The 19,064-nt window shown below is 37.3% G+C and overlaps 1 protein-coding gene across 2 annotated transcripts in view; it reads left to right on the plus strand.

Annotated features, from left to right (window-relative positions):
- FHL5 (four and a half LIM domains 5) overlaps positions 1-17,825 on the plus strand; it is a 41,239-nt gene extending 23,414 nt beyond the window's left edge. For both annotated transcript variants that reach the window (XM_047858381.1, XM_047858380.1), the window contains 5 exons: positions 6,061-6,231; positions 7,059-7,233; positions 8,186-8,355; positions 12,335-12,521; positions 17,586-17,825. In XM_047858381.1, coding sequence (XP_047714337.1) covers positions 6,073-6,231; positions 7,059-7,233; positions 8,186-8,355; positions 12,335-12,521; positions 17,586-17,749 — 855 coding nt within the window. In that variant the 5' untranslated portion in view covers positions 6,061-6,072 and the 3' untranslated portion in view covers positions 17,750-17,825. The remainder of the gene's footprint in view (positions 1-6,060; positions 6,232-7,058; positions 7,234-8,185; positions 8,356-12,334; positions 12,522-17,585) is intronic.
- The last annotated feature ends 1,239 nt before the right edge of the window (positions 17,826-19,064 follow it).

The following is a 19,064-nucleotide window of genomic DNA, read 5'->3' on the forward strand; positions in this document are numbered from 1 at the left end:
CCCGAGATGACTCAGTGTGTGTGTTTTTAGGCTGGTTGAGGTTCTTGGTTTTTGCTTTCTTTTTTAAATTTGTAGCATGATGTCATTTGTCAGTTTTGGAGGACTGGCCATTATTTTTTCAATAAGAATTCTCCTCATATTCCCCCATAAAACATGTAAAACACACTTTTTTACATAGGAAGAAAAATAATATTTCTTGACCAAATGGCATATTGAAAAATGGAATCCAGGGGCACTTGGGTGGCTCAGTAAGTTGGGTGTCCGACTTCAGCTCAGGTCATGATCTCACAGAGTGTGAGTTCGAGCCCCACTTCAGGCTCTGTGCTTACAGCTCAGAGCCTGGAGCCTGCTTCAGATTCTGTGTCTCCCTCTCTTTCTCTGCCCCTCCCACACTCATGCTCTGTCTCTCTCTGTCTCAAAAATAAACATTAAAAAATTAAAAAAAAAAAAGAAAAATGGAATCCTAATTGATTTGCCTATTTGTGGTATGTCTATCATGCAATCCTTTCTATCGTTATTTTTAAATTAATTTTTATAAGTCTCAGCTCAAAACATTTCACGTACCTATTCCCAGTCATCAGTGGTCACTTCCTTTTCTATAGAAAAAAAATATATATGTTCAACTCCCGCTTGAAACTTAAACCACTGATGATCTCTCCCAGTCTACCTTTCTAATTTGCCCTCCAATATTTGCCTCCTTGTGCCCTGAAAGCCACTGAATAAATTACTTGCTGCTTCCCGTGCCTACCTTGCATATCCAAGTATGAATGTCTATCCTAATTCTGCTGCTCTATCTTAATGCCCTTCCCCACATCTCCAGGGAAAGAGAGGTCTGCACAGGCTAAGATCCTAGGCTTCAGTTTCTGACAAGTGTCGTTTTGAATCTAGCATTGATCTAGCATTTTTATGAGCCAGGTGATCTTGGCCTCAATAAGCTTTGGTTTCTTCTTTAAGGGGATAATATTATTCATGAGGATAATAATAGACTTCACCTAGAGGGCCATTGTGAGGACTAGAGGAAACAGTCCACATAAAGTGGTTAATACAGTGCTTGACACTCAGAAACAGGAATATGAGAGATCACTGGTAGTATTTTTATTATAAAATACCAAGGGATAGGAGAGACTGCTCTTTTCCCACCGCTACATCGATTCTGCTCTGTAATACAGAGGTCAGAAACCTGCTGCAGCTGCCACAATGATATGATTACCACAATATCTCATAGCCAAAAATCTAGTCACTGAACCCTGGACAACCTGAGCCCAGGCATTTCAAAATAGTAGAAAGCACCCACATAGGTCTGACACAGTCTGCCAGCATCGGCAGCAGCAGGAACATGTCTTCCGTTTCCCTTCCATCTTCCAGTTTATACACATGGTTTGTGTTAGCAGAGCCGAATCTGCATCCTGAACACTTCTGTAGAGGGGCCAGGAATTATTTTTAGCTTCCTGACCTCTCCAATTAGAAGGGTAAAGCCAAGGTTGAGAGAAGAAATCCATAACATCTACTGCATGATTCATTTAAAGGCCACCTTCTCCAACTTGTTCCCCGATTTTTCCTAGCTAAAAGTGACTGTGTGTCCGCTTCCTATGAATTGGTAGTTTTCAAACCTCATTGGACATTAGAACCACCCAGGAAATGAAAAATACTTATTCTTATCCGTTATTTCCAGAAATTTCTGATTTAATTGGTTTGGGGTAGGGGTGCACTTTGGAAAATTTTAAACTCTAATGTGCACTCTGTGTTTAGGACTGCTCTAAATTCTTAAAACCTTTCATTTCTCCTCATCACTTCTTAACTTTTGTTTATTTATAAAATATCCTTACTTTTCCTACTATATTATAAATTCTCTGAGGATAGGATTTGAATCTACTATTTTATGTCTTTTACAACTTCTGGCAGATTATTTTGGAAGTAAAAAGATACTTTATGTTTATTGACTGCATGATTAAACGAATGATGTATTATGCCTTGCAAACAAAGGCATATTAACGATACCAGGCATGGTATCAGGTCCCTGCCTTGCTCTTGTTTGACATTCTCTCAAGTACACTTCTTGTGAATCTATTAATTGTGCTCAGCCTAGTAAAAATATAAGTGGATATATTGCGCACAGCATTAGCCATCTAATCAATAATTCACCATAAAATATAACGACACAAAATTATTCCTGGTTTAAAAAATAACATCTAGGGGCGCCTGGGTGGCGCAGTCGGTTGAGTGCCCGACTTCAGCCAGGTCACGATCTCGCGATCCATGAGTTCGAGCCCCGCGTCCGGCTCTGTGCTGACTGCTCAGAGCCTGGAGCCTGTTTCCGATTCTGTGTCTCCCTCTCTCTCTGCCCCTAGCCCGTTCATGCTCTGTCTCTCTCTGTCTCAAAAATAAATAAACATTGAAAAAAAAATAACATCTAAGAGACATCATTCTCAGCTATGGAAACTATTGCCAATGAACACACATCCTTTTAGGTAGAAATCTAAAATAAAGGTGGGAACTGGAAAATGAAAGCCAAGTCCATTCAAGGCATTGGATTTCTGAGGTATTTATTTTTATAGGTTCTTTGATATATCAGTGTATCTCTAAATCAATCTTCTAAAACCCCCAGTATGCAATGATAAAAATTCTTCACTTAAACTATTGTATAATTGCAGAATGACTTTGAAATAAGTTTGATTAGAATATATTTAATTGATATATATAACCTCTTTGAAAGAAGTTTGACAAGAATGTGTAATTGATATTGATACTAGCATTTCTGAGTTTGTATCTAAAAAAGTCAAATGCTAACTAATTGGGTTACATTGTTAGTATTAAGATTTCTTATGCTTCATAATTATAGATGAGCTTTACTCAATGATTTTAAATATTTATTTGAAAGAAAAACTTTTCCCAATATCTCTGCCAAATTAATCCTCAGATGAGGGCTTCTGAAGTAAGAATCGCATGGTTCTCATCCTCTTTCCTACAGCTTTACCTATTCGGGAATGATTAAAAAAGCAAGTTGTGGTCTGCTCTCCTAGACACAGAGTTATTCCCCGAGTATTTAAAAATATTAATGTTAGGGATAAAGAAAAGGAAAAGGACAGAATGATGTTTAGAATAGAATAATGTTAGATAAAAGGTGATACGACTGGAGAATTTTTTTGCCTCTTTTGCCTGCCCCCACCCCATCTAGCACTGCTTCTATTAAAAGTTCAAATAGTTTTAGGGTCACCTGGGCGGCTCAGTCCGTTAAGCGTCTGACTTTGGCTCAGGTCATGATCTCGGGGTCTGTGAGTTCAGGCCTCACATAAGGCTCTGTGCTGACAGCTTGGAGCCTGCTTTGGATTTTGTGTCTCCCTCCCTCTCTCTCTCTGCCCCTCCCCTGCTTGTGCTCTGCCTCTCTCTCTCTCTCTCTCTCTCTCTCTCTCTCTCTCTCCCTCCCCCCTCTCTCTCCCTCTCTCTCTCTCTCAAAAATAAATAAACATTAAACAATTAAAAAAATTCAAATAGCTTTAAAAAGCTTTAGCTTCAAAGTCTTCTTTAATCCTGAATGTACCAAGGTGAAAATCTGTTCACAAGACTCACCATTTCCCAACATCAGAAGAGAACCCATACCATTCCCCCATTTGTCTTTTCCTCTTACTTTCCTGCCAAATCGAGATCAATCCTCCCTCCCTCCCTTCCTTCCCTCCTTCCTTCTTTCCTGTGTTCCAACAGCTTAACTTCCTTAAAGTCTTTCTGAGAAGGTTTCCTGACACTGTATCTCCTCACCCTCTTTCTATTAGTTCCCTAAAAACTCCGTGGTTCTAGTAGAATATGCATCATTTATATGGTTATAACACCTCTATTTAAGAAACTCTATTTGGATGTGTTCATACATCCATAGTTAAATGAGAGACTTCATGAAAATGAGGGCTGAATTTCTCAGTGTATCTTTCCCAACCAAGAATAAGAAAGTGAACATTTAGTTTGTTCTCTTACCCCAAATTATATTCACCATTACCAAGTAAGAGTTAAGCTAGAAGAATCCAGACTTCAGGAGGACAGGGAGTTCAAATGTTACTGAGTATATATTCAATACATATTGACCTAGACTAAATCTCACTGTATAGTTCTATAAAATGCAAAATCACAAGGTTTTGAGGTGTTGAAATGACTGTTCTCAACCTACCCAACCCTCTGATGTCGCCATAAATAAAAGATGAGATAAGAAGTAAGTTTCTTCTTTAAAAAAAATTTTAAGTATGGTTCATTTTGTTAAGAATTCTCTATGGAGTAAGGCCTATTATGTGGTTAGGATGGGGATACTTATTTAGAGAAATATTTATATTTATTGATATACATGGTGGTATCAATATTTATATATTTATAAAATATATAAAATGATATTGTGATGAAAGTTAAAGGTATATAACTTATTTCACTATTAAGAGATAAACACATGATCATTGTAAATGTGATTAAAACTCGCATTTGAAAATCTTTCAAGGGAATCACATCTATTTTCCTCCTGTTTCCAAGTCCTCACTAACTCTCTGAGTGTGTTTGTACTCACTTGGAAGGGACAGTTCTATGGAATTAATCAAATAGGGAATTCAATGTTCCTTGCAGATAATTTTGGCATGTTCCATTGGGAACTTTCTAGTAGGAGTTTTCATCTTTCCTGGGAAAAACTCCACATGTTCCAAATCCTCAGTCTCTTCTCTGTTAGTGAGGAACAATATAACAAAACTGCTACATATAGAAATAATGACAATATATATTCAGCAAGACAGTCTGCTGGAAAAAAACATTAAAACAGAAGAAGGCAAAAACGTATGGGAATACAATTTAAATGTATTAAATAAAAACTAGCGTTAAAAAATGCTGTAAAGAGCATCACAATAACTAATTTTCTGATTTTTCTAAAATTAAAAAAACAAATTTCTGAGGTGGAGAATTAGAAAGTATTCATAGCTCCTAATATATTCTAGTAAGTCCAGAGGTAACGAGTCTCATTTTCCAAGAAAATCAGTGGTACTACCTTGGGGGACAATGAAACATTTGTGTTCAATGCCCAGTTAAACTTTTTGAAATCCATATGTTTTGTTCTTTCATTCTTTCCTATTATAGAATAACTCAAGTTCTTATCCTTGCCTTGGCTTTATGTTTCACACCAGGTTTTTGTTCTGTAAGATGCTGCTATTATTAACCATTCTATATCCATATTCGTTTAGTCCTAAACCTTGAAGAAGCCTGGAGTTCTTTTCTACCACTGATGGTTTGGCTGCACTTTTACATCTGGGCGATGGTTCAACAACAGTCATAAAGACCTAGCACTTGGGCCAAATCCTACCGGCTCAGAAATTTTATTTGCCAACTTAGTGTGGGCCATCTAAATGGAGATGCCCAGGAGGCAAGTGTAGCTTTAGCTACAGATTTTGGAGTCAACATCATATTTGGGGAGGTTGAAGCCACAAGTGAGGAGGATGTCCCAACAGAAAGTATGTAGCACGGAATATCTTAGGACTAACGTGCAGAAACCTCATTAGGTGCCCAATAAAGATTTGAGAAATAAAAGAATGGCCTAGAAAATGACAATGTACTTGATTATCAACTTCCATTGCAGTTAGAGTAAAAGAGACTGTTGTGATTTCCAAGGAACTCTCCTCCAGAACTCTCCAGCAAGTTAGTAAGTGATGACAGTTAGTGAAAGCCCTATCAACAGTTTTTATTTATATCCTTGGGGTGAAACCATCCTCTTTCAACACCTATCACATTCTTATTGAAGTTCACATTAGTGAATGATGAATAAAAGATGTTTTTCACAATCTGGCTGCAGGCCTAATGCATTTTGTTAACAAAACACATAGGAACTGCCAAAATAGGAGAGTAGCCTTTCCTAAATCACTCCCAAATGTCATCATGACTAAGCATATTTTCCTAATTGGTGGGGTTTTTGTTTGTTTGTTTGTTTGTTTGTTTGTTTGTTTTGTGTAAGACACAAATTCATTCAAGTGCTTGACTCCTATTGAGGCTTTATAATTTATCTTAGAAAAAAATTGTTTTTATGAACATGAATCATTTTCTTATTCACAGGACTGAACCAAAATGACAACTGGTCAATTCGATTGTCAATACTGTGCAACATCACTTCTTGGGAAGAAGTACATACTGAAGAATGACAATCCATACTGTGTTTCCTGTTACGATCGTATTTTTTCTAACTATTGTGAGGAATGCAAAGAACCAATTGAATCAGATTCCAAGGTAGGTCTCACTTCAATTCCCAGAATTATTGCATGCAAACAAGCAGACAAATGCTTTGGAATGCCTTGTTTCCTTTAGTACTGACTATTAATACCACATTGCTCTATTGCTGGGTATAAGCATCTTCAAAGTTACCATCAGTCGCCAGATACTATGCTCAGCACTATGAAATATGACATATACTTTAATCTTCACAGTGATCTTAGAAGATAGTTTAAGATGCTAAAGATTAAAGAGGTTCAGTTATTTGCCCAAAGCTACACAGCTAAAATGTTGATTTATTTCTGGAATGACAAGAGTATAAATGAATAAATACATAAATAATTGAAAATTTAAAGTTTCAAAAATCTATATCTTCTGACTTCAAATCAGCCTCATCTCCACTAAGTCCATTGTGCCCTGACACGGTCCATTCCTCTCACAATGAACATTATTGTATTTTTTTCCTTTTTCTTTTTTGTCTTTGTGTTGGGATTTTGTTTAATCTCAGACAATAATAGGATATCACAACGTAAAAATAAGAATCATTCCATGAAAAGCCCCTCTTATAGCTTATGAAAAGGAGTGAGAGGAAATTTGAAAAAAATAGGAAAAAGTTCACTTATTTTCCATCTGTCTCTACTGACCAACTAAGAAAGCCCAGGCTCTAGCTCTTAATTGCCCCAGAGAGTCTCCTCTCTATGGGTAATACTATCAATGACAACTTTTCCTCAAGCTACCAGCACAAACTACTGGTACCAGAGTCCCAGGAGTGTTCAGTTTAGTCTTATAAAATGACCTGTTTTGTCACAAGCACATTTAATTAACTCATATTTACTGTCTCGAAGGATCTTTGTTACAAAGGCCGACACTGGCATGAACAATGCTTCAGTTGCGCCAAATGCAATCACTCTCTGGTGGAAAAGCCTTTTGCTGCCAAGGATGAGCGACTGCTGTGCTCAGAATGTTATTCTAACGAGTGCTCCTCCAAGTGCTTCCACTGCAAGAAGACCATCATGCCTGGTGAGATCACAAGGGAGTTCAGGTCTCTAACGGAAGCTGTAACACTTTGAATTATGCCCAAGTATAGGAAGAGTATAGTAGCTAAGAAAACCCTACTTTTGAGAAAGACATCTATCTTGCTATCTCTTGATTTCACTTAGTGTATTTCAGAAATAAAAAGACCATTTTGTTCTGTTTTGAATGGGTAAAATACAGCATTCTATGTATTTTTGTAAAGTTAATTCATACAGGCATTTTCAACCACAATCTGAGCCATAAAGATGAAATCTAAACCAATAACACTAACAGTGCATTAAGCAGCGGTTCCTAGGCATAAACAATGGCATCAGGAAGCATAATCCATCATAGGAGAATGGGGCCAACCATCATTTTGTAGCAGGACAAAATATAGTTTGAGGGTCAGTCATCTTTATTCCTTCTAGGGAAGACAAGGATTCATGTACATGATTATACTTTCAGGCAAGCACTTTTGCAGTTTTGATTCTGTACTAAATCCCTCTGGACATCAGCATAACAACACGGTTCTCTCTCATTTTCTTATTATGAATTCAAAAGAGTTTCTAGAAGACCATAACTGCACAACATCCATCCTGAGAGTTGGTGCCCCAGGCATTCCTAATATCCCAATACTGATAATTATGGCCCAATCTATCTAACCCACATGCAGCCTTTCAGAGTCTCCACTAGTTGTACTTTCAAATCTCAAAATTGTAGCTTACACAGCATAAGAGTTTTCAGTAAAAGAGCGATTCATCATCATCATGGCTGAACTCTACCTTTTCTTTTTCTTTTTCAGATAAATGTTTTAGAAACCAACAAAACACTATTTTTCTATAAAGACAATTAGCTTATCATCTTAACGTTAAAATATATATTCTAAATAACTTGACATATCTTTACTTAAAAAATTATGTTTCATTTGTACTAACAGGTTCTTATTTGTGGGGTACAGGTTCCCGTAAAATGGAATTTAAGGGAAACTACTGGCATGAAACCTGCTTTGTGTGTGAGCATTGCCGACAGCCAATAGGAACTAAACCTTTGATTTCCAAAGAGAGTGGCAATTACTGTGTACCGTGTTTTGAGAAGGAGTTTGCTCACTACTGCAGCTTTTGTAAGAAGGTAATTATCTACAGGGGATGAAGCTTGTGGATCCTTCCGGACCATTGCTTTTTAACTTCATTCTATATTCGGAATGAACTGACACTATCATGTTATGTCTGTCTTTACACATTCATGTTACTTTTAAATTCCAGCATGTCCAAGAGCACACTGCCTGCCACAGTGAAGATGGCCACCTATTTTTATCATCATAAAATTCTACCCAGAACATGACTTTAGTTCCAAAAGCTATAGATATTCCAATTCCATTTGCTGCTGTTACATAAGATTTCATGTATTCTGGTAGAGGACACACATCTCTTGTTGAATACAAGACACTTCTTAGAAAATAATTGTTGATCCCTTTCCTTTCATAGGAATATGAATTTGTCTCACAGAATCATTAAGGGAACCAATTTAAACAGAATGTTTAACTTCTCACATTATGTCCCAGCAATACAAATGTCTTCTTGGCTTGAAGCTTTTATATTTCTAATGAGTAGACAGGTAGACTCAAGAGAGTGACAAGACCACTAGAGAAATTCATTAGACATACAGACAGAAAAAGGAATAAGGGTAGCAAGTGGTTTCCTTTGCTTCAGTTCCAGAGTGTCATTTACAGCCTTTTGACTTGGATACCCATTGAAAACATATCTTCCAATAAGAAAAAAAGTCAAGCTTTTCAAGTAAACTTTCTCCAATTCTTTTTTTATGTGAAAAAGTCACTCCTCTCTATCACTTTGATAAAACCTGTTTGTATTTCATAAAATAGGTATAGATGTACTTGAAGAAATCCTTGACCCATGAGACATCATAAGTTTAAAATAACACTATAAATTGTGATGAGCATGCAGTGTTGTCTAAACATTTTTGATCTATGAGCTGCTTTGGCAGATCTCAAGACTATTTGTATAATTGCATCTGGACAGCTAGAAGTCTCATTACCTCTTTCTATGGGAACATATGCACACAGTAACTTTCTACATATGTTTAAAATACGAGTACTGCATTTGCAGAGGCATCAATAAACTCCTAAATTATAATAATTGGATTATAATCTTGATTATACTATAATGATGGCCGAAGTTACAATTGATAGTAACATAATGTAAAACCATCTTAAACCCGGAGACTTCCTTCACTCTACCAGAAACACTGACTTTAAAAATGGCTTTATAAGCAACCCTCAGATGCTATGAACCTGCGATATATGAAACTCAGAAGACTCACCAGGGTCAATGGCAAGCATTTTAGAAACAGATTCTTGGAATAAAATGGTAGGTTGATCTCACTGTTTTGAGGGACAATAAATTGGCCATGTTCAGGTCATTTTTCTTAAATACTTAAGCTGAAATATTAGTGCAACCTGTAGGAATTACCTCAAAACCATTTATTGGGAATGCAATATAAACTTTCTTTCAATGTTATAAAGATTCAGAGGGGGAATTTCTCCAGTACATCAGTGCTAAGTACTATTAGAGAGTAAAGCACTGGCATTTCCCAGGTTATAGGAGCCTGTCCTATATTTAGGACATGATCTGAAGTCATGAAAACTTTGTGAAATATTTATATTGGGTAGTAGACAGACCACAACATGCCAGATTGTTTTCTATTTAATTTTTAAAACCACAAGCCATGCAAGGAAAGCTGGATATAAATGTTTCTGATCAAGATGACCCAAGCTGAAGAAAAACAATTTGTTTAAACTCAAACCAGAGACCAAATATAACACAAACAAAATAGGCAAAAAATACTTAAAAATCAGGCCCTTAGAACTTTTTTCATAGATTTTATTTTGTGAAACTAAAACTTGTTTTCTACCAAAAACAAGTAACCTCAAACTACAAGTGCTTTAAATTCAAACTCCTTGAGCTTCCCAGAGTGTCCTGTGATTCATTGGCTCTTGTCTACTGAGCACAAAACCAATACTGCGTCCACTTTGCCAGAGAAGAAACTTGTTCCAAATCCTGGGATCAGTCAGTGGCAAACACCAAACCTAGATGTTAGACTTCATCTTAGCCCACGTGCCTCTTCAAAAGGAACATAATCACAAGCAAACTATTTTTAATGTTCCAGAGTTTCTTCTTCCTAATTAAATAGTCTTTGGTCTATATATCAAGTTTTATTTTGCTGTGAATACATTTTTCAAGTGTTGTCTTTTAAGCATTGCCTGCTAATAATTTGACTGAACAAATGAAAGGAATCTTCAATTCTGCTGTGCCTGCGGTAAGGCATTTGAAATCAGTAGGGGGTATTTTAAATTGCTTCAGTTCACACATGCCATTATGTTTCCCATTTACTTATTTAGAATAGTATACATTTTTTTCCTTTAGGAAAAATAACTTTTCTATTAAATATCTTTAATTTTTAAGAGATTTGTTGTAAGGCTTAAAAATATCTTTAGCATAATCTTTTCTTTTTTTAATATTTTTTTAACCTTTATTTAATATTGAAAGACAGAGAGAGACAGAGTGTGAGCAGGGGAGGGGCAGAGAGAGAGGGAGACAGAATCTGAAGCAGGCTCCAGGCTCTGAGCTGTCAGCACAGAGCCCGACGCAGGGCTCGAACTCACAAACCACGAGATCATGACCTGAGCCGAAGTTGGACGCTTAACGGACTGAGCCACCCAGGCACCCCTAGAATAATCTTTTCAAAAGCTTGTGTCATAGACAACATTTTTAAATTTTTTCAGCAATGAGATGGCTTTGCATAGGTTCCACATTTTCTGTATCTAGTGAATTTGGATACAACGATCACAGGAATCATCTCAGATACCACATGAGCACATTCCAGTTTCCACAGCTACTCCAGGAGCTCAATAGCCACAGATTCGAAAGATGCTAGGACTACAAAACTGCTATCCAAGAAGAGTTGTTCAATATTTACCCATCTGATTCTAAATAAAGATATCTCAGCCTTTTAAAAAGTACTATTCGTGGACTGAAAAGATTTATATAAGCCAGTTTAATCCATGGGGATATATATATATATATACACACACACACACACACACACACACACACATGTATGTATGTATGGTTTTGGAGGAATAATAAGCTTCTCTGACACAACCCTAGCACATCACACATTAAGGTTCAACATACAAGCTGTGTTCATTACTTAGAGTTCCAAAGCTGAAAACCCATGCAGTTGCCACAGCACCCCATTTGTACTAGAGATAATACTGGAACTGCTATCCAAATGTTTTTCCCTTTGGTGTTTATTCATTAATTCAGCAAGGACTAACCAACTGCCATTAGTGGAAAGTAACCTTGTCTCAATATTATATTACTGGTTAAGTATAGAGGCTATGGAGTCAGCTTAGGTTTGCATGCTAGTTGTGTGACCTGACAAGTGACCTGGCCACTGTAACCCTCAATACTTTCTCACCTTTTAAAGGAGGAAAAAATAAGAGTCTTGGTTATGTCGGGATGTTAGGAACATAAGAAAAGGCCATCCCTTAGCACAGGACTAAGGACTGAAAACACACTTCAGAAATATTAGTCATTATTAGTGGATGATGGTGCTTATCAATAATAGTCAGGGTTGCTTCTGCTGGAAGAAAGGTTTCAGGGAAAAGTAGCTTTTTTCAATATCCTTTAAAGCTAGACATGGAAGTAAGAACATGGTATAGAAAATATCTTCGTTCTAATGGTAGACCTTTGAAGACCAACATGAAAGTTAAAGATGAGAAAAGGAATCAGGGCTCTACTTCTTTTTCATTTTCCTGAGTCTGTTATGGCCCTAATTCTTTTCTATTCCACAATAGGAGAGAAATTAGGATATATACATATATATATATTTTTTGCCAGTTCTACTTAATCCTTATAGCCTTTTGATTCTCATATTGATTCAAAAAAAAAAAAAAACCACAGGGAAAGGACATCCTGACACAAGGGGATGGAGTAACCCAAAGTACACTCATGGGCACAGAAGAGGATCATGACAGGTCTGAACTGTAATAGCTTCCATGGTCACTGCCTTTGTGGTCCTTTGGCAGGTGGTGACTTCAGGTGGGATAACATTTCGTGACCAGCCATGGCATAAAGAGTGTTTTCTATGCAGTGGCTGTAGGAAAGAGCTCTGTGAAGAGGAGTTTATGTCCAGAGATGATTATCCATTCTGTGTGGACTGCTACAACCATCTTTATGCCAAAAGGTGTGAAGCCTGCACCAAACCCATTACTGGTGAGTTCTTCAGTTTGATATGGTCCGTTAATGGGACAGCTGTGGCTATGTAGATGCTTTATAGTTAATTTAGAAAAGGCAAGTAAAATATATATATAATCTTATATATATATATATGTATAAAATCTTTCCCATATATATATAATCTTTCCCTTATATATATTATCTTTTATATATATATATATATATATATGTATAATCTTTCCCTTATGTTTCTTTTTGAGATACACACACATGGGTATCCATATATAAATAGAAACATTACACAGACCCCTCAAGACAAATGTATAGCGTAATTAGGGTAGCCATGTTCTATAGAGGGTAATTAATACTAAACCTTATGGAGGAGCGCCTGGGTGACTCAGTCAGTTAAGCATCTGACTTCGGTTCAGATTACGATCTCAAAGTTAGTGCCTTCGAGCCCTGGTTAGTGAGTTCAAGCATCAGGCTTTCTGCTGTCAGCACAGAGCCTGCTTTGGATACTCTGTCTCCCTCTCTCTGCCTCTCCCCTACTCACTCCCTATCTCTCTCTCTCTCTCTCTCTCTCTCAAAAATAAATATTTTAAAAATAAATAAATAAACGTAATGGTAATGACTGTAAGTAATAGTTCAGGGAAAAAGAAGAACAGGATACGCTGAGAGCTCAGAGAAGAACTTCACAAGGAGGCCTGACATTTAAAGATTTGAATGGGAGGAAGGGATACTTATAAATACAAATCCTACTTAATTTCCAACAAGGGCAAAGGAACCCTAAAATAGAAAAGGTTTTAATTAAATGCAAGGATTGTACAAATCTGAAGCTGTAATAATTAGGGTAGCCAAGGTCAGGAATTAATTAAACTTCATTTTAAGATGCTTCTAACAAGTGTATCATTCTGTTTTCTCTCTATTCATTTGTTAGACATTTCAATTATGAATAGATGAAATAAAACAAGATAGCATTCTGATGAAAGAACAGAACACATGTGACATGATTTGAAAATATCACAAAATGATAAATTGGTCCAATTACATAGATTTTTCAAGGTAAAATAGTCCATTATATTTTCCTCAGAGATACTTCTGAAGAATGCTATCCTATAGTAAAATTTGAAGTTGGCATAACCTGAGAAAACCAGCAGCTTTTCTTTTAGGCATTTATAGTCACCTAATAATGTGGCAGAACTGTACTTCTCTTCCCCATTCCTTGTATTCTTAGATCATATTTCATTTCTTTTAGTTCAGTTTGTGTAACACAGTATTAAAGATCATTTTATCCTTTTCCTCCTCCTCCATCTTCAAATATATCACAAAATAAAAGTTAACTCTTCAAAGAAAGAAAAAGCGTTTCACTGCAAACCCAGCTTGGCAGGTTTTCACTGACTTACAAGGGGAAGGAGAGAGTTACCCAGACAAACTGACAAGGTCCCGTTTGCCTGCACAGGGCACCATGTTTTCCAGAATCTCACATGGTTCATGGCTATATCTGGCTGGCAGGTGTGTTTTGTTTGGCCTGCACATGTTTGGAAACAACTCATGTAAAACTCCTCTCTGCAGTCAAAAGTAAATGAAGAGCCTGCCGGGGATGAGCAGACTACCTTCACATTCCCCTGCCAGGTCTCTGTCATAGGCTCAGCGGCTGCCCCATTGCTCTGTTCCTCACACCTTGTCCCCATCACTCAGCCATGTCACCTTCCCAGTCCTTGCATTGGATTGCATTGGCAATCCCAGACTATCAGGCTCTAAAGCTTGAACTCTTAACCACTCTGCTCTCCTGCCTCTACACATCTGGCAATCCCTTAGTCAAAAGACTAAGCCACTATATCCACCAGTTTTGGTTAGAAAATGGGGCTCCCAGAAATGTATCAGTACTGAGAGCTCAAAAATCTCCGTAGAATCTGCGATTACTGCCCAATGGATGCATTTGATTTATTCCATGACACTTTTCTTGAACTATCCAGAAAAAAGGGAGGACTTCCATGAGGAAATGAGAAAATTAAATAATTCAAAATGGGTTGAAATTTTCCTGGGTACTCAGTGGCTAATGCTGACCTGCAAAGAGCCTACCACGAGCCCTGAACTTGAGTTTCAATTCTGATCTATCACAGATTCACGTATCTAAGTGATTTTTTTTTCTGTTGGATTGTTTCACATCAGTATCTGAGCCTAGCTCTTTCAGGCTCAGACCAAAAAAAAAACCCACATTGTTCTGCATGTAACATAAGGATGATCAGGAACCACAGATTTGACCCAAAAGTAATCCAAATACAGGATTATGTATTTAATTTAGAATAATCAGTCTTATGATAATTATCTTAATCATAAGCTTTGCAATAAGTAGTGCTTCTTGAAAATTGAGCATTTGAATTAACGTGCCATAGGGAGTTCTTATACAGCCATAAATTTATCTGTTGGAAGTTGCACATTCATGCAAACAATGTGCCAACCTAAGAAACTATATTAGAATATTTCAAAATACATTTTTTTCAAAATACTTTTTTATATTAACTAAATCTATCTGTGAGTCTCCAGATGTGATTTTTTTTAAATCCTATCAGAATAAATCCAATTCATTTGAACAAACCCAAGGTATAACTACAAACCTTTCTTTTTTTTTCTCTCGCCCTCTAAGATAGGATTAAACCTTCAAAGTTTCTGGGTTAAGTGAAGCAGCTTGATGTAGTGGGAAGTGCTCTGGACTAGGGAGTAAAAGACTTGGTCTTGCCTCTGGCCCTGACTACTGTGTGGCCATGGGTAAGTGACTCACCACTGAGGTTCTCATTTGCCTTACTTGCAAATGAGGAGTTGAAGAGGATCACGTCTTACCCTTCTTCCATGTTTATTTTGAGTAAAAGGAGTTTCAAATGTTATTTCTTGAGAAAAGAATGCTAATGTTCCTGGTTATGGTCTTTACAATAGATCAATTCAGACTTACTCTGGTGAAGTTAAGAGCATAGGCTCTGAAGCCAGATGGCCTAGGATTGAATCCCAGATCTGCCATAAACCAGCTGGCTGATTTGGGCAAGTGCTTGAACCTTTCTGTTCATCAATTTTTCTCTGCCAAGTAGGGTTGATGATAATATCTTTTCATAAAGGTAAGGTCAGAGTTGTGAAGCAATATAAGTAAAGGGCTTAGAATAGTGACTGACTTGTGGGGCACCTGGGTGGCTCAGTCGGTTGAGCTTCTGAATTCGGCTCAGGTCGTGATCTCACGGTCTGTGAGTTCAAGCCCTGCGTCAGGCTCTGTGCTGACAGCTCAGAGCATGGAGCCTGCTTCCATTTCTGTGTGTCTCCCTCTCTCTCTGCCCCTCCCCCTCTCATGCTCTGTCTCTCTCTGTCTCAGAAATAAACATTAAGGAAAAAAAAAAACAATAGTGACTGACTCGTTTTCAAGTGCTCAACAAATGCTAGCTCTTATTCTACAAAATCTTCAGTAATAAATGAAGCCAAATAAAACAGGTGCCAGAGACTTATTTCCTGGGGGACTTCCTTACTGCAAATGACCCTCATGACCTGAGGGAGTAAATGCATCCAAAGTTGAAACAGTTTGTAAACATCTCACATACTGAGTCAGGCCTTCCTTAAATTCCTACTACCAGACGCTTCTATTTCTCTCTTTGTAAAATTCTAGAAGAATTATTTTTACATTTACCACTTGTACAGGCTTACCTAATAAAATCAAGAAAAACTCATGAGCATCAAATTCAAGATGTGTAATAATTAGTTTTATGAACAAAGATGATTCATGCAAATATAGAACATGATTCTTGCAGTCAGCTTATTAATGTTTTGACTAACATTCAGGGAATTAATTGGTTCATTACTGATTTACTCATTAGCAAGTAATGATAGCATCATAAATAAGTGAGCAATAAATTTAATCAAGGGAAGTAGAGAAATTTGATGTACATTTATTTATGAACTAGTAAGTTATATGTAAAGACATCAAATAACACTTCTAGTATGAAAATAAAAGTTCATTATCATATTTAAGGAGAGTTTATCTGAAATAGAATGCTTATTCACCTTTTTTGCTTCCCCAAATGTAGTATTTGGAAACTGTATGTGAATCAACATACGAACTATTTTAGCCTCACTCTATGGGTAAGGAGCAAATCACAGGAAGTTCATAGCACTATGATCACTTGGAAAAACCTTGGCAAATAAAGAAAGGCCCAACGCATCCCAACTCCTTCCCAATCCCTACACCTTTCTCCTTTTCAACGCCTCAAAATCAATTATTTAAATTGTAACCTGGATCCATATTAGGGGTATAGAAAGAGATTCTCACTGAAGACTCAAATTCTTCTACCTTTCATAGAAATGTTACAGCTAAAGAAGCCCAGATTGAAATGGTGGAGGCTGATAAAGTACTTCTTAGAGACTAACCATTGGATAGCATGGCCTCAGTGGCCAGAGTGATCAGATTCACAGATCTTTGTTGCAAGCCTGGGCTAAAGTTGTCTCTGGGCAAGGTAGTAAGGTTGTCATGTTAGGTTAACTCCATGATAGTCTGGATGAAATTTTCTATTTGGGGCTTTTGGAAAATTGTGCCCCACACCACAATATGACCATGGAACTTTATCTGAAGCAAAATTGACCATAGGAATAGAGGTAACAGAACTAAAAGTCATTGAAACATCAGGCACTAGGCTAGAAAGTATACATTTATGTTATTTTATCTTCACTCTGCTTCTAAGAAAGCAGAAAGAAGGTATTCATATTTAGGTATCTCTGACTTCGAAATCCATTCCCTCTTCCCACAGCATTCTACTGTGCTTCCTTATCTGTCTTAGGCAATCTTCATCTGTTTCCAAAAATACCTGGTTTGTATATTCAGATTATACCTACTTGTGTAGATTACAGAAAAATTTGACTGGGAATCAGGCTGGATCTCAAGGGGGAACTTGCCCACGGCGACATTCCCAGATGGACACAGGGGCATGGGAGGCAGCATTCTCTTCTAGGTTACTTGCCTCTACATAGACTTGCTCATTGGTGTTATCTCCAGTTCCTAGAAGAGTACCTGATGAAATGCTTAATCTCTTCATTGAAAGAATATTCTTTTCGGCAATTCCTTTACAGGTCTCAAAGGTGCCAAGTTTATCTGCTTTCAAGACCGGCAGTGGCACAGCGAATGCTTCAACTGTGGGAAGTGCTCAGTCTCCTTGGTGGGGGAAGGCTTCCTGACCCAGAACAAGGAAATCTTTTGCCGCAAGTGTGGTTCTGGAATGGACACTGACATCTAGAGGGAGACAGTCTGTCCTCACCTGAAATCCACCTTGTTTTTGTTCTCACTAAATCCAGAACTTGCTTGAAGTTGCATTTATGACTTACGTTTTACCAATATTAGAGTTTATAGCAGAAGGGTTTTTGCACACATTCTGATTGAACTGTGTCATAAAAGCTCAGAAAAAGCATAGTCTAACAGAAATGAATATATCTATCCTAACTCACAAAGGCATCTCTCCTTGCAAAATACTGCACTCTGCTGTTAAAAACATAAGAAAATATCTCTTTATTGTAACCAACAATATGACCTATACCTAGAAGTCATGGATGCTATTACTGAAGACTGCTGTTTTTAAAACCGCAGGGGGAAAAAGGAAATTAAGAGATCAAAGTGAAAGGCATATATGAGGCTAATGTTTGCATTCTTAGATAGCTAGCTATAAATAATATGATAGCTTGGCTATTAATGGTGGAAGAACAAAACTGATCAGGGAAAACTGATTAACAATCATCCTACTTGAGAACTGTGTCATTTTATCATTCTTTTATTCACACACACTGACTTTGGACTTGCAAAGCTGCAAATTTGCCCTCATCCACACTGCTTCCACAGCTGGTTGGTTTCATGCTTAACAAATAGAATTGAGAATTTTGACACTATGGCTCTCATACTCTGCATGGATATAAAGGGGTCCCCTCTCCCTAGGGATAGTCAAAGCATAGGTTTCAACACATTTTGTATCAATTGCATTTTCAAAGCTCCCAATGATTTTTCTAAATACTTACAGATTCCATGAAAGAGAAGTCTATTCTTTCAAATGAGCTAACCAGGAAAATCATTGTCCCCAAAGGCAAACCTTTAAAGTAAATAGATCATTAAGTCATCAGTCGTGGAAATGAGTTTTAGGGAAGGGATTGAGCGTCGGAACATGACTTTCATCCAGATATCTAAAGGCATAATAGAATGCATAATTAGCTCTGAGCTTCATGCATTTTGCCTTCCAAAATTACATAGATGACTAATGGGAAGACATAAAAGTGGGCTTTAACAAAATCTAGTAATAATAAGAACTGAAAAAGATTAATTCACTGCTGATAATTCAGGACCTGCAGAGCAGTACAATAGAGTAATATGGGTTTTGGATGAGCCCTCCCCACCGTTCCTCCACACCCATGCCATCCACCTCACCCCATGCCAACCATGCCCCAGAGTTCCAATCTTCTGCATGGCCCAGAGGTACACTCCCAAACTTAGTGGCCATTCTACAAGTAAGTCAGTGTTTATCGGTCACAAGAGAAGCAACAGCCTTAGTGAAAAGCCTATCACTATAT

This window comes from Prionailurus viverrinus, chromosome B2 (assembly GCF_022837055.1).
Source record: "Prionailurus viverrinus isolate Anna chromosome B2, UM_Priviv_1.0, whole genome shotgun sequence".
Taxonomy (NCBI): domain Eukaryota; kingdom Metazoa; phylum Chordata; class Mammalia; order Carnivora; family Felidae; genus Prionailurus; species Prionailurus viverrinus.